Source organism: Poecilia formosa, unplaced genomic scaffold, assembly GCF_000485575.1.
Source record: "Poecilia formosa unplaced genomic scaffold, Poecilia_formosa-5.1.2 Scaffold119, whole genome shotgun sequence".
Classification (NCBI taxonomy): Eukaryota; Metazoa; Chordata; class Actinopteri; order Cyprinodontiformes; family Poeciliidae; genus Poecilia; species Poecilia formosa.
In genome coordinates this window covers 924,881-949,741 of record NW_006800058.1, presented here as the reverse complement: position 1 = coordinate 949,741, position 24,861 = coordinate 924,881, and the positions used below count along the sequence as shown (strand labels likewise).

The window sequence follows — 24,861 nt, the reverse complement described above, 5'->3', positions numbered from 1 at the left end:
CCAAGGTTGCTGCTGAATCCATGTCTCTGTATTGATCCCAGATTTACAGAGTTATGTAAAATTGACTTTTTTGAGCTTTACATTATGTTATAATCTTATTCCCTCACCAAAAACATACTTGGGGTGTTGCTTTGATTCTTCCTTGCATGTTTGAAAAGTTCTTTAATCTACATGGCAACCATTCAACTGTGCAAAAGGCCAGAGGGGATCTGGCCTGTTGCAAAGCTCCTCCTCGGAGCTAAAGTTTCCAAGCCACCACCTCTCACATGATTCCCCCTCTCAGCTCCTTCAGACTAGCCAGCAGCAATTAGCAAACACCTGGTGGAAGGTGTTATTGATACAGATATTGAAAGTGTCCCTGGTTGTTTCAAAAAAAGTTACTCAGCACTTCTTGTGGTGTTGCTTTTAAGGCATTTGTACAGAAAACCTATGTGTAATAAATTGAAATAAACTTTATCCAACAGGAAGGTTTGTTTACCTGCTGTGACCTTTACAGATAATCTCTACTTGCTGTGGGTCGCCTATAGTTATTTGATGATTTGATCAGGAATCATAATCTCTCATATTCATAAGAGTCCACTAAGCCAAATGAGGTTCAGTCCAAAGCAAACGGGAAAAGGGCGTAAACCAACATCTCCAAAAATAAGTAACAGTGAAATTGAATAATAAGAACTGAACGTCATTGTTTATTGTTTATAGTTCTTTATACAATTTAAATAAATTTGGAACTGTGAAGCAAAACTTACCTGAGATGCAGTGGATTAAGTTAAACTGTGTTTTTCATATCTTGACAGTTTTTCTTACATCATATATATGATATTAATGTTAATCTGTGTGGTTTTCATATATCGCTTACTTGCATTTCATACATTCAATTTCGCCACTGTTCTATCCTCAGTGATGAACTCTGAAAAACTGATAGTTTGATTATTAGTTGATTTTTTTGCAGGTCTGGATGCCTAAAAATCTGATTCTAGAGGCATTTCTGCTCATACTTAATATGAGTTGAGGTAGGAAGGGGCTGCAGATAGGATATAAACAGATGAATTTGTTTTGTCAAACTTGCATAAAAACTTGCGAGAGAAAGGGCATCACCCTGATGGTTTTTGCCTTCCATGACTCCAAAAGCTCTCAGTTGAACCAGGGAAGCAAATTTATGAAGTTTGGCAGCAGTCGTTGTTTCAGACTGGTCCTCCTCATTAAAGAGCTAAACCAGACAGACAGAAATTCAACAGAGCAAAAGACCTGGAAGCAAAGGGGTCAGTATTCTGTCTGAGACTGACCATTGTGCTCCGTCCTTTCAGAAGCCAGTAACATGATGTCCCATGACTCTGTGTCGAACTGCAGGACTGAAGATGCTCTGTGAAAGCGTGGCATTAGTCCCATCACTGGTGTGTTTTTGGTGTGTGTGTGGTCCAGGGTAATTCCCACCAAGTAGCAGGTTTTAAGGTTTCGCTTTCCGCTGGGTGTCAACGGAAAGTGAAGGGAGCTCAGAAGTGTTCATGTTGCTCCTGTTTGTCCATCCAGCTGTTGGTTCTCAGGACAGACAGACATGTTCTAAAGATCAGCAGCCTGAAGGGAGCAGACCACAAAAACTTGACTTGATGTGACAAGACAAAGTTTCTTATAAGGAAAAAAACTGACTATATAAGAGAATGTATGTAGGTTTAATTCATAATAAGCAAAATGTAATGAGGTGCCTATCGCCGAATTCTTTTGTTTCAATCCTAACTGAGAAGCCTTTTTTTTTTTTAAATCGCATGTTAAAACCCACAAAGTAATTACAGCTAGTGTGATTGAAACGGATTAACTTCAGATCCTTCCAGCAAAGTCTCTTCATGCTGAACGTCGCTGCAATCTTCACTAATTTATGGATCTCTGTAATTGTTAAGCACAAAATGTAAGTTATGTTTTATTCTGAGCTGATGTTTATACAGACTTTGATATAAAAAAAAGTCATATTCTTATCATCTTTTAGTTTTGGTTTAGTGAAATCTAACATATGTGTCAGGTATTTAACTTTTTAGTAATGCCAAGGCACAAGGCAAATTCAAAATGAGAACCTAATAAATACCAGGTTAAAAATAACCCAAAGGGTTCTACTGCTGACCCAGTCCTGGGTCAGACCAATCCGGCCCTAGATAGATTTATCTGTGTGTTATGGGTTTGACTATTGATTTTACAGACCACAGAGCACGTAAGAAACCTTGGTTGTTGTTTTGCAGTCAAATCTAAACATAAGACACCACATAAAGTCTGTTACTGAGTGTTTTCACACCGGTAACCTCGGTTCCACTGAGGGCCAAAGAGCCACATTTGTTCCATTTTCAGTTGGTGTGGTTCACTTTCTTGGTGAAACACATTACCAGAATAAAGGATTTCATTTCAAGACAGAAGAGAGAAACTAAGTAAATGCTTAGAATTTCAGTAGGTTACATTATCGAAGTGTCTCTGTGAAACAGAGGTACTTTTCATTTTGGACCATATCAAAAACCTGGGCCGGTTGTGTCATTATTGATAAAAACCAATTAAATTGTTAAAATATCAATAAATAACTGTTCCTCCAGGATTTTGTGATTGCTTTAGTGGGGTTTTTTTTTAAACAAAATTGCAGATTTTATGGTGCCAATATAGAAATGTTTATAAGGAATTTTTATGAAATTTGCACTAATGTATGATGTTAAAGTTGACTTTTTATTACTTGTATCAATTATGGATACAAGTAATAAAAACCTCACCTGATGTCACTTGACCTCAGGTGAGGCTACAGTCACTTAAACTCAATGTTTTTGACCAACTTTGAGAGAATTTGCAGTAAAATCAGAATTTGTTGATTTTTTGTGAATTTTGCAGATTTGTGAAAATCACTGATGTAATTTGGAGTCTGAAGGGCCACATAAAAAGCTACAGCGGGTCAGATTTGGCCCCCAGGCCTTGAGTTTGACACATGTGCTGTAAAACAAATCATTCAGGCTCATCCAAAATGCTGCTGCCACAGTACTGACCAGCAATAAGAAACAGATTATACTACACCCGTTCTTAAATTGATGCAAAATTTGCTATTGGTTAAGAACCACAAAATAGCTTTGGGTCAAAATGCATTTCTGTTCAAAATATTACAACTAAATTAAGCAGGTAGAATTTAGTTTCTAGCTCTGGAAGAAACTCCATGTAACAACAGTCTTTTAAAGCTTGAAGGTCTTTGTTTAAGACATGTGTAAAGCACTCTGGAATGTCTCGCATTTAGCCTGATTCTACCCAACCGCTAACGTTTGGCCGAGACGTGAAGACCGCCTCGGCCAAACGTTATGCCAACTCGATCGCGAAGGAAGCAATGCTATGAAGCTTTTCCAGCAATGAAATGTCTTAAACACTCCTCTTGCTTCAACTTTGATTGCTCTGTTTTTGGAAGCGTGAGCAACACGGACTGAATGGCTTCCTTCACTTCCTCTGCTGCTGTTGCCAAGTTCCAACCATAGGCAGACTACAAGTCCAAGATAACATGGGCTGGTGACGCAGCGTATGAATGTGACCATATCAGACTTTCTGCCCAACCTTATGTGATCTTAACTAAAACAATGGTGGGTTACATGACAATGCTTTCAGACCACAGGCTGACAACTTGTGACGAAAACACAAAGCAGTTTTATATGAAGCTTAAAGACACAAACAAACTTTCTCATGAAGCAGCAGACAAATAAAGTCACAAGGACATTAATAACGTTGTACCGTTTGAGCCTGACTGAACCTGTAAATGCTTCCATTGAAAATCACACCGTTTTGAACCCTTTCCCTCAACCCCCAAATGCCAGCGGAACAACACAACAGAGTCCTAGTACATGCGAAGGAGCATTTCCCTCATTAGAGCTTGTTAAAATCTCGGAGGTCGCTAGGGCCCCGAGGCTCGTTAGAGCCCAGGGAGATGAATGGGGAGGACTGGTTTGGAGGCATGGAGGCTGCTTGGGAGTCGGCCAAGGCAGCCTCAGTCAGTGAGCCCTTTGTCGGGCCTGTCAAAGCATTCTCATCAGGCTCAGCTGTTCACTGTAAAACACACTGATCATTATGAACAGGCTGACATAGAGAATAACGCTGAGTGCTGCAATTCAATATTCTTACGTTCATCCCAGAAATAAAGTTTGTCTCTTCATGCTCTAGATATCAGATGTGAAATGGTTCACAGACAGTACCGTGTTGCCAGGTGGTTTAATAAAACGGACTTCAGTAGCAGCATCTTGTCCAAACTCTGCTTTTCAGGAGCCTTCCTACGAAACAAAGACTGCACTATAAACATCAAAAGTCAATTAGAATATGGTCAGTGTTTGTATGACGCATTACAACAATGTGAGAGTTTCACAGAGGTTTCTAGTGTTCACCGAACCTCGTTTATTATTGTGATCACAGCGTATTGCGGTCCATATGACCCTGGTGGCAGGGAGCAGCGGTACCATCAGCTGGAGACTGGCACACCAGCATGGCTTGCTGGAACTTGAACATGCAGTTACCTTTTAAGTCAAGGTCAAATTTATTCACATAACACATATAAAACAACATGCATAGACCAACCTGCTAAAATAATTAAATATCACAATGTACATAAACTATTAAAAACAAATCAAAGCATAACTCTAAAGCTCTTTCTCCATTGTCAAATCTCACTCTAGCCAGGTAATGTTTGATTTGGTTTTAGTCAAGTTGGGTGCTTCTCCATTGGCAGAGTGTTCCTCACTATGTGGGCATGAATATGGGTGTGACGTGTATACAGGAGCTGTTCACATGGCCTGCTGATGAGATGATGTAATGTTGATGATGAAGTGCCCTTTCTAGAAAATGTCCCAGTATTTGTTTGTCCCCGTCCAGTTGACAATGTACGTGTTCTTCCATGTCAATAAAAAAAAACAAAAAGTTTGGACCTCAAGGTTTGACCATGGAGTTATCGATTTGCAGTACACCTTCTAGCTAACAATTATGGTCTCAAAGTGGATTGAAAATGGTGATTGAGATGTTGTTAGAGTAGTTTGCAAGCACCACCTTCACTCACGCCTTCATGTAAATCCATGGGGCAATCAACAAATGCAATCTGCTGCCAATCAAGTCATTTGCGCGCAATACCCAGCTTGTACTGGGTTCTAAAAATCTGGCCGGGACGGACTGGTAAGAACTGGTTAAAGACACTGCTATGGAGAAGGGGCTTGAAAGAGTTGTGCCAGGTTGGGTGTGGGGCTCATTGTGAGAGTTGTGTTAGGTTGGGTGTGGGGCTCATTGTGAGCATTTCCTATGGTAGCATAAATGTAGCATTGTTGTTGGAATGTGCTTTTGGCATATATCAGGGATGTCCTGCTTTAGTCCTCAAGTGACAGTGTCCTTTAGTGTTTGGATGTGTCTCTGCGCCATTACAGATGATCCAGATGGCTGAATTACTTCCTCGGTATGTCTCTTAGCTCTGCAGAGACGAGCTAATGAGCCATTCCTCTGGTCCAGGTATTTGAAATCAGGGCAACACTGAAGACATGCAGTACTCTGGCTGTTGAAGAGTGACTTTCAACTTTACTGGTTTACATAGTGTAGAAAGGGGCAGTCTGGAGGGGAAAGTACCAAGAGAATTGTGGTGTAGTGATTGAATTCACACCGAAGATCCACACCTGGATCTTGTACAAGATTGTTTAGGTCATGAAGAGTGAAGTCAGTGAGGTTATGACACTTTTCCATGCAGTGATGACGCCATGCTTCTTTCCCTGTGTTTGGATTTACTGTATGTCATTGTCATGGCAGTTATGTGTGATGAAAAAAAGTGATATTTTCTGGATTTGTTCTCCAGCTGTCATATGAGCAATGCTTACCAGTAGCCTAAGCCTATAGTCTAGGATCAGTAGCCCTTTTACTGTGGAGCACTGGTAGCTAATGCTGCTACTAAGATGGAGCACATTGATGGTTTCCTGTGGACGGCAGTATGTATTACATGACATTCATCTGTTCTGTTGTCCCACAGCTTGCAGATGTTTTACTGATATGGCAGCTAAGAGTGGCGACACACAGATGGTTTCCTCTTTCGTCTCATCGCCGTGTTTAGGTTGGAATTAACGGCTCCACTTCATCAATTATGCAACGGGGAGAGCCTCTTTCTTATTGTCTCATCTCTGCTTTGTGCTGATTTGTGTTTTTTTTTCTCTTTGGAATAAATCTCCAGCCTCTGAGGTTGAGGAAGGTCTTTACTAAAGTGGAGGAAATTACGAACAAAAGAAATACATGAAGTAATTTCCAGTGTTCACAGTCGATACCAAACACAACAATCTCCATACTGGCAACCCTGGTGGAGAGGTGTAAAAAAAAACCTTTTTTTGTTGTGGTAGCATAATGGACTAAACAAATCTATACCTAACAAAAACCAAACAAATCATGTTTTTCTGATTTTTATTTTAATGTGAGATTAACTGCAATAAAATTGAAATTGATTTAAAAGTTTTGAATAATGGTATGGTTACCCAAATATGTAAAAAATGTGCTTTCTAGCTTAATTTGGTGTTTTGTGTGGTTTTGAACAGCAACAGTAAACATAGTAGTCATGGAAGAGAGGAATGACTATACGAGTTCACACATTCGGAGGAAAAGAAATTGTGTTTTGTTTTTCATGTTATTGAAAACAATAGAATGGAAAGCGTTGGTGGGACGTTCACCTTTGGTCCACAGGACAGTGTCCTACGGATGGATTGATGGATGGTCTCTAATAAGTGTGCAATTGCAGTAATGGTTTATGATAATCAAACAGAAGTACATAAACAACTGAATCATGAGAAAAAGAAAAATATCAGACTATCATCTAAATGAAAGGAGGCCCTTAAGGAAGTCTAAGCTGGTGTGATGGGAGAACAGTAACAAAACGGTACATCTGAGAGACCTGAGGGGAGTACAGGGACACAGCCATGGCAAACCTTCATAAAATTATGTTTCATCCTCTTTGAGAATGTTCCCCAGCAGTCCATTATGCATATAAAGCACTTTGAAATTAGCCTCTTTGTTGGACTCTTGCGAATGTCTTTTAATGTATAAATTGATTTGGTTATTTGACAAAAAAAAAAGAGCTAATCCCTACATCCCTCTCTGCCCGTCTCCACCTTTTCCCCCTCTGCCTCTGTCTCTGTCTCTCTTGCTGGATTTCCTCTGTTTTTCTGTCTTGCTGTGGGGGAAACAAAGGGAACAAAAGAATGAGAGGAGACAGTAAGCTCTCCGTCCACTGTAGTGAGTGGTGGAGTGGGGCTCTCAATGGAAGGCTGGCCAGACTGGGCGGACTGATGCTATGAGAACTAGGCCACAGCACCGTTGACAGAACACAAGGCTAAAGTCATAGTAGGGATAAAGTGAAGGATTTCTGCATTGGAGAATGCAGAGGGAAGAGAGCTGGGTAGAAGAAAAACTCATAAGCTCAGCGCAAACCCAGTTTAGCTACTAGTAACATCCATTAGAACAGGACCAGTTTTAATAACACTATTTCGACAAGGAAGTAGCAATATAAATTCAGTTTGATCTTGTAAATCTCATGCAATGTGTCCAGATTTCAAATTTCTGGAGCATTCTTTGTGGTTCCTGATTCCCACTACTGTTCAACTGAAGATCAGTGGAATCTGATTTTAGGTTGGTCACTTGTAATCCTTTGGTGGATTTAGTCAAAGGTGGTCTTCTGTTTGGATGCTAAATGGGTCTGTGCTACGTCAGCTAAAAAATATGTTCACTGATCAAATGACACCTCAAAGTAAATCAGTCTTTCCCTACTCAAATTGCTGATACATTTTTCCCATACATTAGTAGAGCAGTTTAGCTCCCTGCTCAGTCTCCATTGTCCTTGAAGCAGTTTTACCAAACATGTCAAATCTTTTGAGCATATCAATCCCAAAGCAGAGAGACAAAGCCTATTAACAATTGTTTGTTTCCCTAGTTTCTCCTTATTTGTGCTATATTTATGTCTTCATTGGCTAAGAAAAGTCACAGCGGGATAAATCTTACAGCATATCCCCGGAGCAATGTTATTTCAGTGTGCAAATTAATGGTTACTACATCAGACAGTCATGGAGAGAAGGGAATGAACAATATCAAAAATGTTTTTGTTTGTTTTTCAGGCCTTTGTGGATAACTACCAGTTAATAGACAATGGAAGCACAGATAGAATGAGCTGTCTCATTGAAGGAAATGATTAGCTGATGGTCAAGAAATGGAAAAAAAAACATAATTCAAATAACACAAGACAAATAGATTCTGTGAGGGTGAAACAGAAATGTGGCAAAGACAACAAAAGAAAAGGGAGAAAAGTTGTGATTTGTCTTGTGTGATGGAGTGGCAGATGTTTTATGGTATACCCTAGAGTCTAGGGTATACCATAAAACACCCCAACACCAACACACACACACAGTGATGGAGTGGTTACAGAAAACTTAACACTTTTGGCAAGAGTTCTTTATTGTGAAACAAACAATAATTTGGGAAGAGTCGTTGTGCTGGGGGATTATTGTAGGATAAGTTTTAGCTGTCTGTCAAAAAGGGAACATACTCCAAGTACGGAGTACACATCTGTGTGTGTGTTCTCAGGAGGTAATCATCCATGCTGTGCTGAGTGGTTTTTTTGTGACACAGGAAGTGGTGATGTAATAGTTGACAATCCCAAAGCTTTTCACACACTCTCTGTCTCCCTCTCACTCTCTAACATGCTGATGCTGTTTGCCTCTTGGCTACCATGAGGCTCTAAGTTCCCCAGTTATGTGTGAGAGAGAGTGCTGGTTCTGGCTCTGGTCACAGACTATATATATATGTTTATGCATGTGTGTGTGTGTGAACTATACATGTCTGTTAACATGAGTCTCATTACAGGTTGGCACTTGGCCTGTTCTTTTGGAGCAGGGCAGGTTTTACGTTGTGTTTGGATTGGAAACGGTCAGTCTGATCTGGTAACCCTGGTGATTTGAAGAGCACTTATTCAACTTTTATAACAATACCTCTGAATATTTTTGACATTTTTTTTCCCTGATATTTGGAATCTATGCAGTGCATAAATCAAGTTGTTTTTGGGAGACTGAGAAAACTATCGGGACACATCCTATTATTTGGTTTGGCGCATCGTTCAGAACGGATCCCGTTACCAGCTCCAGATAACAACAGAATGAACTGAGCTTGCAGATTTAAGTCAGAGGGGGGACAGATAAACCCAGAACACTCACACATTACTCGGTCGCCATGCGCTGTAGTCGGCTGGAGCTGCTAGAAATATGCAAATGAAGTGCAAAGCTGGAAAGACTCACTCTGTGTTATCTCCCATCCCCACTGCTTAAGCCCCACTGGCTGCTTTAAACACCCTGCAAAGGGAGTGTTGTGGATGAATCTGCATGTGTGTGTGCGTGTGTGTGGTGTAGATGGGGGGGGGGAGGTTGGTGCCTTTCAGTACAGTACCACAGGGACATACGACTGTGATTTCAGACCAAATTAAGCCACATCAAACACACCGGATCAAAGAGTGTGCAGCCGTTACTGTTTGTACGAAGAGTCTGACATCCAGACCGGAAACCCCACCCCCAACACACACACGCACTTGCACACGCACACACACATGCGCATGCATAGATACACCTTTCCTTCCTACTGTCTCCACTCAACCTTCACATTTCCAATCATTCCAGTGTTTGACTTGTTTCTGTCTGCAGATCCTCTATATCCCCTACAGACATTTGAACCTCACACTGAACATAGACACCCCTCTCCTTCCACCCCTCTCCCCTCGCACACAATTTGCAAGCACTTAACAAGGTTGCAGGTTAACCTAGAGCAAGTATAATGTAATATGTTCAGGAGCTGAGAGGGAGAGAGGGAGAGGAGGGGGGGTGGATTAAAGAAGTGCTGGGAGAATGGGGGATGCATCCATTAGAGACACACCTTCAGCTCCAGATTGTGTTAACGATCCGGGAATGTTCTCGTCGAGCCCTTTGATGCCGCTTAGTGCCAGTGGCCGTCGAACACTGTGTGTGTGTGTGTGTGTGTGTGTGTGTGTGTGTGTGTGTGTGTGTGTGTATGCATGTGTTTATAGGCATGTGAGAGCGCACACGCGTGTTGTGTGGTAGATGGATTAGATGGCTGCACCCGAAGGAGCGGAGGGGTTTGGGGAGATAAAGGAAGAGGTGAATGAAGGGTGAAAGCTGGGGGTGGGTACAGTGTACCACTGGCATATGTTTTTGTGCGTGCACTTGTGTGTGTGTGTGTATGTGTACTTGTATATGCTTCATAGAGGACCACTTTCACCATTTTTACCAACAAAGAGAGGTCATTCGTTCAAAGTGAGGATCTTTTCTTGGACCTCCTTTATTTTTGAACTTCTGTTGATTTAGAAGTTACATTTTGGTTAAGGTTAGCAACAGACTAGTAATGGTTATGGAAAATGTCTGGGCATAAATTCAGTTACTAAATGAATGAAAGCCAATACACAGTCCTCAGTTTGATGGAAGTCCAAGGATTTGTGTGTTTGTGTGTGTGTTTGTGTGTTTACATGTGAGTCTGTGGTAATGCTTTTGAGGATCTAAAACAGGGAATTGAGTAAATGAAGTAGAAAACAAGGCAGATAAGTAGAGCAAGATGCAACAGAATAGAGCGATGAGAAATTATCGTGTTAGCCATTTCTGACTGAATAGAAACACAGACGTGTACGTTTGAATTATCTGTTTGAACAAGGAAGGAAAAGGTCATATTTTAGGAATTTATTTGGAATTACACGTCCTACATCCTGATTTTTCGATGAATGTTCTAATGGTTTTATAATTCCTAAATACAAACTACATAATACCAAACACACATATGGTTTTACAAAGTAAAAAGCACTTCCTGTTTGGTTTAGAAATTGATGTTAGCTTATCACTGATGTTAACTCATTATTACAGTTTTCTTCTGCAAATTTAAAAATAATTGAATAAATATAGCAATTTGTCAATTCTCGACATAAACAGTAATTCATGAGAAATGTTTTTGTATGTTGAATTTAATGTTTAAAAAGGTGATTGTTAAATGTTCTTGTGTTGCATTAGGTCAAAGGATAGCACAGAATATAATTCATATATGAAAACTCCAGTTGTCCAGTTTTGTTTGAAATATGTTTCAGCGCTTTAGTGGTACTTTGGGGATGGATGTTTCCAACCAGATCCAGTCAATTGGAAACCTTTTACATAATACACTTGCTTATAAAGTCCAAAAGAAAATCATCCATTGTAACTGAATATGTTTTTTTTTTAATTATTATTATTATTACTCTGGCGCCCTCTGTATCATAACTGCAGAGAAAATAAATGTACAGGAACTTTTTTAATAAATGTTTGTCAGTAATAACTCATCTGACTATTTGTGTTGCCAGTGCTCCTATCCTGTGTGGGAGGACTTCAGCGCCAAGGCCACCAAGCTGCATTCCCAGCTCCGGTAAGCTCTGCAGAAACCAAGAGATCCACTCTCTAAATAAAACACACAACACCCTGCAAAAGTAGTTACATACATTAAACTTCTTCACACTTTGTCAGATTACAACCACAAACTTCAGTGTGTTCTGTTTGAATTACAGAACACAGAATTACAAAGTAGCACATGACTGTAAAGTGAAGAGATGATGCTGACTTTGGAGAAGCTGCAGAAATCTCAAGTTTGGTTGGAAGAGCCTGTCAGTAGCAGGACCGTTAGCAAATCCTGCCTTTGTTGCAAATAAAAAATGGCTCAAGGTATTCTTGGATAAAAGCCATAAGAAGTACTGATCATGATTTGAGAATGTTTCTCTGGTCAGTAGTTAGGACACATGGAAAAAAAATGATGGAACTAATGGATGGAGCTATGCTGGTCAGAACAAGCCCATTAAAGTCCAGACCTTAACCCAGGTGAGAATTGTGTGACTAGACAGTAAAATTAATTGTCAAAGATTTGTCACATCTATTATGACCGAGCTTGAGCTATTGTGAAAGAAGACGTGCAAAGCTGCTAAAGAGTTCATCCCAAAAGCTTTTCTACAAAGTTTTCCTAAAGTATTGATTCGCGGGGCTGAAGACATCACTGCTGTACATTGTTTCTCTATGTTTGTGACTAAGACCGCCAATTAAACACCATGAAGTTTATGGAATATGGAAATATAATATGGAATATGGTTGGAATATGGCAAAGCAAGTTGAAGGAGCTTGCTTTGCCATATTCCAAAGCAAGCTCCTTTGGACAACCAAGACAATGACAATTAGTCGTTGTCTTGGTTTTTTGCAAGACAATGACTTATTGTGTAAAGACCTCAATAGATATAAATAGTAAACTTTATCACTACTCTATTAGTCTGATATTTGTCTGATATTTCCTGTATTGATTTTTGATCTGATATAATTAATGAAAATTTGTTTTTATCCACATAGAACCACTGTTCTGGCTGCTGTGGCCTTCCTGGATGCCTTTCAGAAAGTGGCAGACATGGCTACCAACACTAGAGGTAGGTTTGTTTGTTAAAGAAGAACATCTATGTGTGCAAAATACTATAACTGTTGGTTTTCTGTCCATTTTTTCCTCCACTTTTGTCGTTGGTCCTGGAAGCATGCTCAGTAAACTGGTGAAAAGGTTTCTAGCAGCCTAGAGGAACACAAGGTTACAAAGTTAGAAAGAAAACTACAGGGCTGGTTAAAGACACTGAGACATGATAGGAACAAAGCTGGTCATTCACTGACTGAAATTCCTCATAGGATGTCTGTAGCTGAAGCTTGAAATTAGAGAATATGTGTGTCAGTTAAAAGATTTCTGGTATTTTGGTGTCTTGTTCATAAGCGATTTTGCTACTCTAGCCTGTGCAGAACCAAACAGTGATGTAACCATTCATCTGCCTTCTGACCTTCACTAAGGGTTGTGACATGTAGATCATGGCCTTAAGGAGGAATGGCTGAATGGAGGTTCCTCTGTAAGCTAGCTGGACTCAGACTTAAGGTTCCCCCAAACTTCATCTGAAGCCAAGCAGTTGACATATAAATAGTAAACTTTATCACTACTCTATTAGCCTGATATTTCCTGTATTGATTTTTGATCTGATATAATTCATGAAAATGTGTTTTTATCCACATAGAACCACTGTTCTGGCTGCCTCTATTTGACTGTTCATATTCACACACACACCTTTAGGTCATGGCGTAGATCACCTTGAAGACACGCCTACCATCCTCTACTTCGGTTTTATGAAACAGTGACAGGGACAGCGCCACACCTTTCCACAGACAGCCTCCTCCGTTTATGATAATGTTATAATTTTCCCCCAGGAGTTATTAAATATTTGACAGTCTTTGCAGTTATTGAGTGAAGAATCGTACAAGCATACATAACTGCTCACTGCATATGGCAAACACTACTCAAACTGATGATGAGAGACTTTTATTGGAAAACAGAGTGTCTTCAGTCAGAGGCTTCTTCAAATTCACTGTAATACAGACCACTACAGGAGATCTTTCTCCTGTAGTGGTCTGTACACTATGGCCAGCAGCCATCACCCATCTGCAATAACTCTTTCTGGAATTGATGAGTTACAACAACATTTAATTCCCCTTTGGGATCAGTAAAATGTTTTTGAACTGAATTGAATTGAAAATCATCCATGTCTCTTGTGGATACAAAACCCTGATATTGGAACAGAATTAGCTAAAGCGAAATATCAACATATCCGAGCGTCTTTCACAAAACACTAACAAACTTCTGACCAACCAGACAACACTTCGCACAGAGCTCTGTGGAAATAGTTTGACCCGGGTCTGGTGCTGAGTTTGGCAGTCTGCTGCCTCTGTGCAAATAAAATGATACATCTACGTCAAAGACAACCGACTTCAGCACTTGAGATGAAGTATGAGGGAGTCTTTAGAGATAGATTAAGGACTAGAGCTTCTACTCCCCCATGTTGAGAGGAATCAGATGAGGCACCTGGCCAGTTGGCCTCATTTGGAGCTTTTTTTACTATTGCCCTGATGGTAGGACACCCCGGGGAAGATCCAAAGCTCACCTGAGGAGCTATGTTTGCCTTCCAGCCTGGCAATGATGACAGATGATGGTAGAGGAGATTACACTCTCCACTGCAGACTTACAGAAGACCTGTATCTTGGTACAAAGTCTGAAGGACCAAAGGGTCCTCAAAAAGTACTCTGCTCTTTCCCCTCTTCACTGTTGCATCGTCACAGTGAACACAATGTGTTCATCTTCCTCCATCACTTCTACCTCCTCTCCTGGGATGGAAATAGTGTCTGTCATTTTCCCTTTTCCAATACATCTACAGCTATTTCATTTGTGTTGTTCACATTCAAGATGATGACAAAATATATCCTTGGATTGAGGACAGGACTCAATACAATTCCCAAGAAAACTTGCTTATTCCTGTCTTTATGGATATTACTATGGACTGTTGGATAGTCATGATGGAACAACAGGTTGCCATGTTCCCACAATGTTGGGAGCATGAAGGCATCCAAAATCATATTTGTAATCTTACAGTAACCTTTAGCCACAATAAGTTGCTAAAGTTCAAACTTCAGCCTAACCGAACTTTAAAGGATTCTGCATTTTGCCATTTTAAACTGGTTTAAGTTTTCTTTTGCTGTTGACATGTTTAGTATTCCACCAGGATGCAACACAGGGAAATCCTCCTGCTGTTGTTATTTATTAGGTGCAGATGTGATACAGTGTGTGGGATGAAGGTGTGTGTGTGTGTGTGTGTGCGTGTGTGTACCACACCAGGTGGGCTCCTACAACTGAGGATGCAGGAAGAGGCTCATGCTGCTTTTACTGGCCAGACAGGAAGTCTCTAAGCTTTGTCAGCTTATACCAAATGTGCTTCCATTGCTGCAAATGCATGAAAATATAACGCAAATGATGCAGTTCTACTGACGCACGCTGCTCACCAGAGGCGCCCTGAGTTTCCGGTACTGATGAGTCATTCCATGAGCTAGCATCTGTCCGATGCTCTTTTTCACCATGTGAGGCTCTCTGATGGATCTGCTAAATGAAAGGAAGCAGAAGACAGAGTAATTATGAGATTCTCTGTCCTTGTGCTGTATGAAAGCACTTCTTCTTACAGCGGGTCTGAATCCAGCCCAAAGCGTACTGACGATCCTACGCTCTGCTCTTGTACCCAAGACTTTGGTTCTAGGATGTGACTAATTTTAAAATCAAAAACATGAAGTATTTTGGACTTGAGTTGAATAGAACAGAGTTGAATTTGGGGCTAATCTGTTCATACTGGGATGAAGAGTCAGATCAATTAGGCTGGTGTGACAGGCTGCATGAGAAGGGCTAAATAAGGAGGCCTGGAGGGAAATGGTCAGAAAACTTTCCCAGAGAAGTGTTTGTTGGATTGTCAGTAATAAGATGAGAACAAGGAGAAGAAAAAACAAACACAACCACGAGGAACTGAGGACAGAGAGCCCCCGGATGTATTTTTAATTAGTGGAATGGAAAAATGTCACAAAATACAGCATGTGGGATTTATGGGTGTTTTTTAGCTTCCGTGTAGATCCCAGGTTGACGAGTCGAACAAAGACAGCCTGGAGGACAGGAGCTGCAGTTTGCGCTGCGTTTGGGTTTGTGATGATGTGTGTGGGTTAGAGGGAGATTTAACATGTTGGTGAAATCCAGCGGGAGGAGGTGTGCAAGTGTTTGTGAATTCCCCACTGGGGGGTGAAGCGGAGGCCACTCTCAGATGAACCATCCACTTTTCTTCTCTCTGTCTGATGGGAGAGCAAAAAGCAACAACGACGGAATGAAAACTAGAACGGCGAGAAATTCTCCATTCTGCTGCTACTTAACTCCGCAACAAACGGAGGAGACCAACATTTCATATGTCAGAAGATTACACATATTTTAATGATTTCACTGGGAGATTTTCTTGCATTCTTTCCCTGATTCTATCTGTGAGCTTCTGTCACCACCCTCTTCCTCTTCACTCACACAGTCATCTCTAAAGTCCACACACCCCTGTTAAATACCAAGCTCTTGTCATGTACAAAAACAAGACAAACCTTCCTGTACAATTCCACTAAAAACTCCTTTTAGAAGAAAAAAAGCACAAAAGGTCCAACAATACCTTTTGGAAATAATAGTTTTAAGGTAATACTTTATTGAGCATATTTTGATTGAATTCCATTTTATTTGTTTTATTTGATAAATCTAAAACTTGGAATTTGGATTTTTCTTCTTATGAAGTCCTTTTTTGTTGATTTTGACATAGGTTTTGTATTTTTAGTATACATTTATATGTAATGACATGAAATGCACAATATATTGGGATCAGAATCCCAATATATCCGATAACTTTGGTCTAACTGCGACACTGGAACGTTTCTAGGGTCTCTTTGTACGTCCTGCTCCTGTTCATACCAGGTGTGGCATGGCAGACCTAGGTCTAATTTTTTCTGGTGTTCAAGGTCTTCTCCTTGCTAGGTATTTAACAAAATATCTGTCTAGCTATATAAATAGATAGCTAGCTCTCTAGATAGATGTTTTGTTTTGTGTGTTTCTCCGATCTGCAGCAGCAGCAGTAAAACTGGACCAGTTCACAGACTCCCATGGTACACTTTTAGCCGTACACAGAGCAATGAAGCACAAGCGTGTGTTCTTGCATTTCTGCATGTTTCTGTGTTAGTTTGTGCAGGACACAGCACTGATGGAGATGATTATCTGATGGTACAGAATGCCTGGTGGTTTTATTGCCCGGCTGTCTGCCTGCACCCAGATACAAGTTTTCATTATGAGCATCATAAATCTCATTAATGCACACAGGGCTCATGTCTGGATGCCCTCATGCACAGACGCAAACTTCTGCTTCTCTTTGTGCATTATGATGGAAACTGATCTCCCAACTGCAGATGAAAATAACCCTGCTTTCTACAAAATGAGACAGGAGCAGAAACAAACTAAGGTTTGGAGAGAAAACAGACTGGAAAAGTCATTTCTAGCACTTTTATCATCTTGATTGAAGCCAAAGGAAGAGAGCCGGGGGCAGGAAGTAGAGGAGTTTATGGCCAATGTGGTCTTGATTTGGAGAAACACAACCACTAATACGACTGGTGTGGCTACTGGTGTGACACAGAGTCTGCCAGAAACCTGGGCCACATTCACAAGAGTTTACAATCGGTTCACCAAAGCAGCAATTTGATTTGGAACCAGTTTATTGATGGGTAAACAGCTTACTGATGTATGGAACTCCATTCATACTTAAAATACAATGAGAAGGAAGTTATTTAATTTTTGGTAATGAAGAATCTAAAACTGTCATGGTTGTGTATCAAGAAATGGTGAATAGGACAGTGGAGCTAAACTGCTAGATGATGTCAGTCACAGTAAATGATTATTTTATACGATGCAAATGAGTATACCTTTCTGAAACAACAATATAACAAAGTATATTGGAAAATAGCATGAAATACATTAAGTGCTGTATTCCCATATATTTGGAGTTTTAGTACTTATATTTGTCAGTGTACTGCTGTATAAGAATAGACGACGCATGTATTTACAGCTGTGGAAAAAAATGAAGAGACCAAAATGATCAGTTTCTCCAAATTGACTTTTTATAGACAAATGTTTAAGTAAAATGAACATTGTAGTTTTATTCTATGAACTACTGACAACATGTCTGCGAAATTCCAAACAAAAATTTAGTATTTATTTGCAGAAAATGAGAAATGGTCAAAACAACGAAAAAGATGCAGTGCTTTCAGACCTCAGTGTCTGACCAATGTCTGCAGCTCCTCCAGAGCTAGCTGGTTGCCTCTTTGACTAAAGCATGGTCTCTCAGCGTTGTTGGATGACCATGTGTTTAGGTAGGTCTATGTTTTTATTTAGAAGTGTCAGCATAAACTGAGCTCAACTAAACGCACGTCTTTTATTATTTTTTTTAAATGACTTGAAATCTATGCGTCATTTTCCTGTCACTCCATAAAATCCAAATGAGATTCTTCGATGAGTTCATTGTGGTAACAGAACAAAGTGAGACGCAAATGCACTCTGCAAAGGCACTGAAATAAAGGACTTTTTGTTCAGGCTGTGTTATATATTTCTGTGTTTTTGCGGTTTATTTGGGGCAGACATTGAAGTCAGGGTTGACTGATGATTTCTGTTTGGGAGGCAAAATGGGGACGTCTTGACACAAAGGTAAATATACACAGAGACAAAAGTTTTCCTTATGGAGAAATCAGCATGTTATCTCCTTCAAGCACCACCAGCTACTTCACAGAGACCCCCACCCACCTCAGCTTCACATCAACATGTTGGCTCTCTGCAAAGTCCTTGAAAAAGGGTCGACTTTCCACAAAGCACAGCAAGCCGTTTTTATGTTAGCTGGAACAGCGGAGACTCTTCAAAGTTGCGACTCCGGCGTGCGATGCATGTTATCTCCCCGTTTTCTCTTCCTGACTCCTGCAACAAATCCACAATTCGCCCAATCGCAGTCGAGCTGAATCACATTTACCAGCGCGGTTGCCTGGCAACAGAGAGGAGAGAAAGAGGAGTGTGTGAGAAAAAGGGACGGAAGTGGTGGCAGAGAAAAAAATAGCCGTGTTGTTGCCAAGAGGAAAGGAGAAATCTGAGGAAGATGGCTTAATTGCCTTTCACAGATTGCATGCCTTTCACGGTCAACTGCCGATTCTGATCTTATCCAGCTGATCATGCAACAGAATTGCCCGAGGCAGGGTTCTGTACTCTGGCCTACATAATTTGGTTACAGTGAGGATTAGTCATGTCCTGACATTATTTTAACCCCACATGGGTAATGGAGTCCATTTTAAATACAACCACAATAAAGTGTTCTGTGATTTGTAAAGTATCACAGATCAGTCTCTGATGTTTTTCTAAAGCTTGCATATGCTGAACCAGATGCAGTTTTCTGTCCTTCACCAATCCCAGGTTTTTTTTTAATGTAATAAAATGAGACCATGATAAATGATGTCATCCAGTAACCTTGTTGCACACACAGTGAACTCACAAACACTAATAATTTTCAAAAGTATCAAAGGTTTCAACTTCAGGATTCGATTATGTGTGCTATAAGTATATTAACATCCCATATATTAATTGATTTGGTTATATATGTCCACTCTACCTCGTAAAGGTCTGAGAGGACATCTGTTGTCCACAGAGCCATACAAATGATCCCACAGATTTTTTAAAAACTTAGATCTGGACTCAGTTACAATTTGAAACATTTTAACCTTCCCATCCTGAAGTCATCCTTAGATATTGTTTGAATATCTTCATGGAAAAAGTGTGTTGGCTTTGACTCATATGATTTCAAATAAAGTCCCAGTTGCACTGCATCAATGCCGACAGACAATCACTTCCATTTGCTTTGTTTTCTACTTTAGCCCAAATGCAACCACTGGACTTTACTGAAATTGTGTGCAAACAAATATAAGACAGTACAAGTAGTGATATTACATCAGAACCAGTCAGAAGGCAGCAAACAGAAATCAGCTTAAATTTCCTGCATCAAATCTTCAATCAAGTCAAACCCATTTGTCCTAAAACTTTGGTGCTGTTCCTCAAAACATTGCCAACATTGCTAAGAAAACACACCACGGATCCATGTGGTAATATTACCAAATACAGAAAACTGTACAAATGGTTTTTAATTCTTGCGTGGATGTGCGATGTCCCTAATGGTGTGTTCACACCAGACGCACTACATGTGTCAAAAACATGTCGGATGCTTCAAGTTTGACGCATGTGCACTTTGAATGCAGACGCTTGACGGTGCATTGACACCAAATGTGTTTTGAGCATCAGGTGTTTCAAGAGGTCTCTGGTCTGCTTGGTGTTCGTATATGCATTCAAACTGGACCAGAGTTCACAAACTGAGCCCAGGTTTGTCTGCAAACCAGAGTTTGCTTTTTATGGTCTTCATCAGTGTGATCGCTTGCACAGTCACACCTGTCCGGACTTTCTAGGCAAACGAACTTTGATTGAGTTTTATTAAAGCGGAATAAACAGTGAATGCAACCTTAGACCAGTTTTATTACTTAGCTTCTTTTGTCCCAGTTTATTTGTGAAAAGTCATACAGAAATATGCCACATTTCTTCATCACACTCAGCGACCACTTAAATGTCTCTTTCTTACATCATTTTGCTTATACTTTCTTAGTTTTTTTTTTCTCCTTCTCACCTCTCTTCCTCTGTAAGTAGGCCATGGCTGATAGGTCTCTTGTTGTGGAGAGGGTTACCAAACAACATCATTGTCTCTAATTAAGCCTCGGCAACAGAGTGCATCTACTTCCCTCCCTTCTCTCCGCCTCTATCCTGTCTCTACCGCCGTCTCTCGCTCTATCCTCTGTCCTCCTCTGTCCTCCTCTCTTTTCCCCGGCACGCCATTGGTCTCCTACGTCCTGACGTGTTTTCCCCATCAAATCCCATCTCATGTTCTTGTCCTCCAGTCTTTTCTGTCCTCCGTCCCAAACTCGATCTCTGGCAGCTCTATGTGGACATTTCCCTCATGTCACAGAGCAGCATTGTCCCCGAGGTCAACAGCACAAGCTATGCTCTGTTGGACACACACACACTGACACGCACACGCACACGCACACACACACACACATGCAGTGCACTCTTTCAGTCAGCATGGGAAGTTGAGCTGATTGAATGTAGCTGCTCTGGGGCCAATCCTGTTTAATCGGAAAAGAGGCCGGCTTGAGGAGTACGATGCATGTGGGAAAGAGTGCTTGCATGTGTGTGTGAGTTCTGAAGGTATTGGTGTGAAGTGTCTTTTGTTGCATTATGTTGGATTTTTTGCTTGTTTTTGTCATGAAAGTTTAAGCAAATGTCTTATTTGTGCAAAAATACCAAAGCATATCTTCCTGGATTTTGCCTGTTGATGTGCATGTGCGTGTTGTGTGTGTGTGTGTGTGTGTTAATGTGTGTGCTGCATGTGAGTGAGAGTTTGGTGTTAATCCCGTAGCTTTAACAGCCATCAGTCAGGCGTGAGAACCAATGTGGCTGCTGCTGCCTCAGCTGTATACTCGCAGTTTTGTCCCTGACCTTGTATTCATTTTGGAAGGCTGTGTGTGTGTGTGTGTACGTGTGTGTGTGTGTGTGTATGTGTGTGTTTCAGGTAATGAAGGGGAGAAGAATTATATTCTGTCAAAAAGAGAGTGTCATATCTGAAGAACATAACACAACCTACTACTAATTGGGTTATCTGTGAGGGAAACCTACAGGGGGACTTTGTGTTTTTCCAAAGTTTATGTAAGTTAAGTGTGCTTATGCTGACAGGGTTTCCTCTCCTCAGTAATACCTGAAGGAATGTCCCTTTAATGAGCTTAAGACGACATGAAACATTGAAATCCGGCCAATACTTAAAACAGTTTAAAACATTAGTAAAATCACTGACTTTGTTTCAGTCCATATTTGTTGTAGGTTTCAAATGGTTTTTGATGATTGCATGGACCTGAATGTATGATGGAGGAAAAAACCAGTCCAATGCAATCTAGGAGACACACAGACAACCATGTAGTCACACCTCATCTTTTGGTGCTGGTGGGACTATATTGAAATTCCTCATCCAATTAGTTCCAGGGTCTGTAATTAATTAATCATAATTAAGGGTATCTTTTGTCTGAAACTATATGTCAACTAAATAGGCAACCTTTTCAATTTAAAAACCTTTTTTGCATTTAACTTATTGAATAACTAGAAATATAAACTTAGAAACAGAGATATTTATTTTTTGTAATCTGTTTTTCATGTTGTTCAGGCGTCAGATTGGTGCAGTGTTTTTTTACCCATTCAGCTTTTCAGTGTTTCAGGAATCAGTGTTTCTGGGTATTAATGAAACTTCTTCAGAAATGTTAGCGCTGTGCTGTTGCTACATGTTTAGCATTGAGATGCTACTTTAGACTCGAATAGCTTCACTGATAGGCTAACTCTTTTTTGGTACAACTTGAACACAATAACAGTCTTTTCCAGCTTTCCATCAGATTGTTTTATTGAAGCACAAATGAACCTCAAGTGGGCCAAGAGAAGCAGGTCTGTTTTCCTTTGTCACTGTTTGCTGATGTCGCTTATGTGTCAAATTTACTGGCATAGCAGAAACATGCGAATACAAATGTTCCAGCACTGCCAAAAATTGATAATCCTCTTACGATTTTCAATGTGTTAAAATCTATTAATTTAAATTAACGTGTTAATGTCCTGGCCCGAATTTTTGGACTGTTCTACGTAACCGGAGTACCAGGCAAGGACCCACACATTAACGTTGAAAACATCATATTTTATTTAAAAAGTCTCCAGGCTCAGACTCAAACCGTTTGCCCATAATGAAACAGCCTCATAAGGTGAGGATAATATCTAGTGCATAGATGACTTTGAACTAGATATTGGCTAATGGCAAATGGTTCCTGATATCAATACTGACGTATCTGCCAAGCATTTTAGTGGCATATTAAGGTAAATGGCAAAATCAGCTGTTATTTGATTCTATAGAATGCACTATTTATCTTCTAGCTAACTACAGTGCCACAAAGTTTTGTACATGTGGAAAACTGACCTCACAAAATAGAGATGCCATACATACTGCACATTAGCTACCCCCAGAGAACTGACACAAATATTACTCATATTAAGTATTCTATTAATGAGCCGTATGTATCATTTGTTAATGTCATGGTAAGCTATGCAGATGCTCTGTCAGCACTGATGAAGATTCACTTAACTGAATGTCTGAAGTGGCTCAAACTTATGGTAATCCTTCCTATTTCAGCCTCATGAAATTATCACTAGGTTTATGTTATATGTATCAAACCTATTAAATGAGTGAATGGAAAAGGTAACAGAGGATTTAGTCTTCTACAGTATGTGGTACATGTCTTCATGTTTAGGCACACATAAAAACTTTTGGCGTACACCAACATACGCCATCTGCCATGTTAAGAAACAGACAGCCGTTTATAATATTAATCTATCTATTCATGTTTTTATGCTTCTAAAACAACTTGAGTTTTATTTGAGCAATGTTGTTTTTTTCTTTTTATCTTAACGCTGTACACATTTCATAAAAACATAATTTATGGTAAAATCTGACATGGAAACATTTGGTGAAACTGTAACCTGTGACTTATAAAGTTTAAAAAAAAAAGAGCCATCTTAGAGTCTTGACATGTTGTCTTTTTGCTCTGCTTGTGCTATTCAAATTCAGTCCTCTCTGTATTATTGCCCAGACTAAATTTAGACCTCTGCAGTGTGTGACTCAGCACTCCATGGTACGGCTCCAAGTGGTTGTTGCACATTATTATAAACAGTGTGACATATAGGGACACCTAGCTTAATAGCTTTTATGTGACATCGCCCATAAAACCTTAAACATAATAACAATTTCACGTGTTTATTGTTGTATATTGCATCCCTAGAATACCAAACTGTATATTACAGAAATGATATGTGAGTGTAACTGCTGACTGAATTTACATTTACTAGTGTTTTATATGATGTAAGTATTGCATTAGTCCAAGATTAAAGAGGCATTCCTCTTCCAGCAGGGATTAATATTCATTCACAGGCATACTTAATAGTCTAATCCTCTTTCTGTCATTCTGACACACCCACACTCAGTGACCACACCTCAGAATAGCTCATATACTGAACGCATTGATGCATGTTACAGCATGCCCCATCTGTAGAACGAACAAGTCATGCACCATGACTTTAAAATGTTATGCAGGTGCAAAACGCCAATTTGAAGGTGAGTTTCTGTTTGCACACAGATGCTTTTTAATGCAGCAGTGTGTAAGATGTGGACCGAAGGCTGGCATGGGATGGGATGTGAATTTCAAGCTCTTTTCCCAATTAGGGTGCAGCCATGTATGTTAATTATGTTTTTCGTGCCTTTGTGTGGGTAATGCATGCAAATGATTCTGTGAGGAAATCAGAAAGAGCAGGTAGCCCTGCAGGGGTTTGTGAGCCGCCCCTCCGTTCACACTGTGTGTTCAGAAATACCTGTTAACACCAGCCTTGGCACAAATCAGACACCATAAAAGCAAAGATAATATTTCCTGAATGACAGCTTTGCAGGGCTACCAGACCTCCAGGGTGGATTTTCGGACTGTATTTTTATTGCTTTTGCACTCTATAAAGGGTCTCCTCCAAGAACACACATCAGCAGGTCAACGTGTCAAACTTATGGGTTCAGCTGGAAAACACCAGGTAGTTAGGAGTGTTTTAATAGCATTGTTTTACTGCTGAACTGCTGGCTTGTAAGGTGGCATGTTTTACTCTACAATTAAAAACAAAAAAACAAAAAGAGCAGCAAGAGCTCTTTTAGGTCAAACTTTGACATTTCAACTTTTAAGTGCACTAGTATGTACACATTTTTAGTCAAGAAAAATAATAAAAAATATATGTACACTGATCGCACTGGGTTACAAAAAAATATGGTTTTTCAGCTGAATTAGGACTATTTTGCACACCTGAATCCAAAAATGACATCCATTTTTCTCAGTCAGGTCAGGTTTTTAATTCTAATTTGATTTAGAGAAATTTGATCTTCTTACTAAATTGATGACATTTTAGTGACATTATCAGTTTATTTCCATTAATATTTCCCATCCACAGAAAGGTTTTAGGAGAAAAATAATTGTTTTCTAACAGAGTTTATTAATTAAATTTTACAAACTTGAAGATTTCTGTAAATTGAATAATAAACACTGATAAGGTAAGTACATGTGAATTGAACATTACGTCTTCATTGTGTAAAATCCTCCGTCTCTTTCCTGTCCTGATGGAATCTCTCCTCCTGCTCTTCACTCATTGATCAGATTCTCAGGAAACTGATCCAGATGTGAGAACAAGTCCCGCATTTTGATGCTCATGTTGCTCCAT

The 24,861-nt window shown here is 40.0% G+C and overlaps 1 protein-coding gene across 2 annotated transcripts in view; it reads left to right on the top strand.

Moving 5' to 3' along the window:
* Window positions 1–11,364: 11,364 nt before the first annotated feature.
* The window catches only part of LOC103143990 (MTSS1-like protein), a 51,627-nt gene continuing 38,130 nt past the window's right edge, over window positions 11,365–24,861 (top strand). For both annotated transcript variants that reach the window (XM_016675683.1, XM_016675682.1), the window contains exons 1-2: window positions 11,365–11,433; window positions 12,396–12,469. In XM_016675683.1, coding sequence (XP_016531169.1) covers window positions 12,451–12,469 — 19 coding nt within the window. In that variant the 5' untranslated portion in view covers window positions 11,365–11,433; window positions 12,396–12,450. The remainder of the gene's footprint in view (window positions 11,434–12,395; window positions 12,470–24,861) is intronic.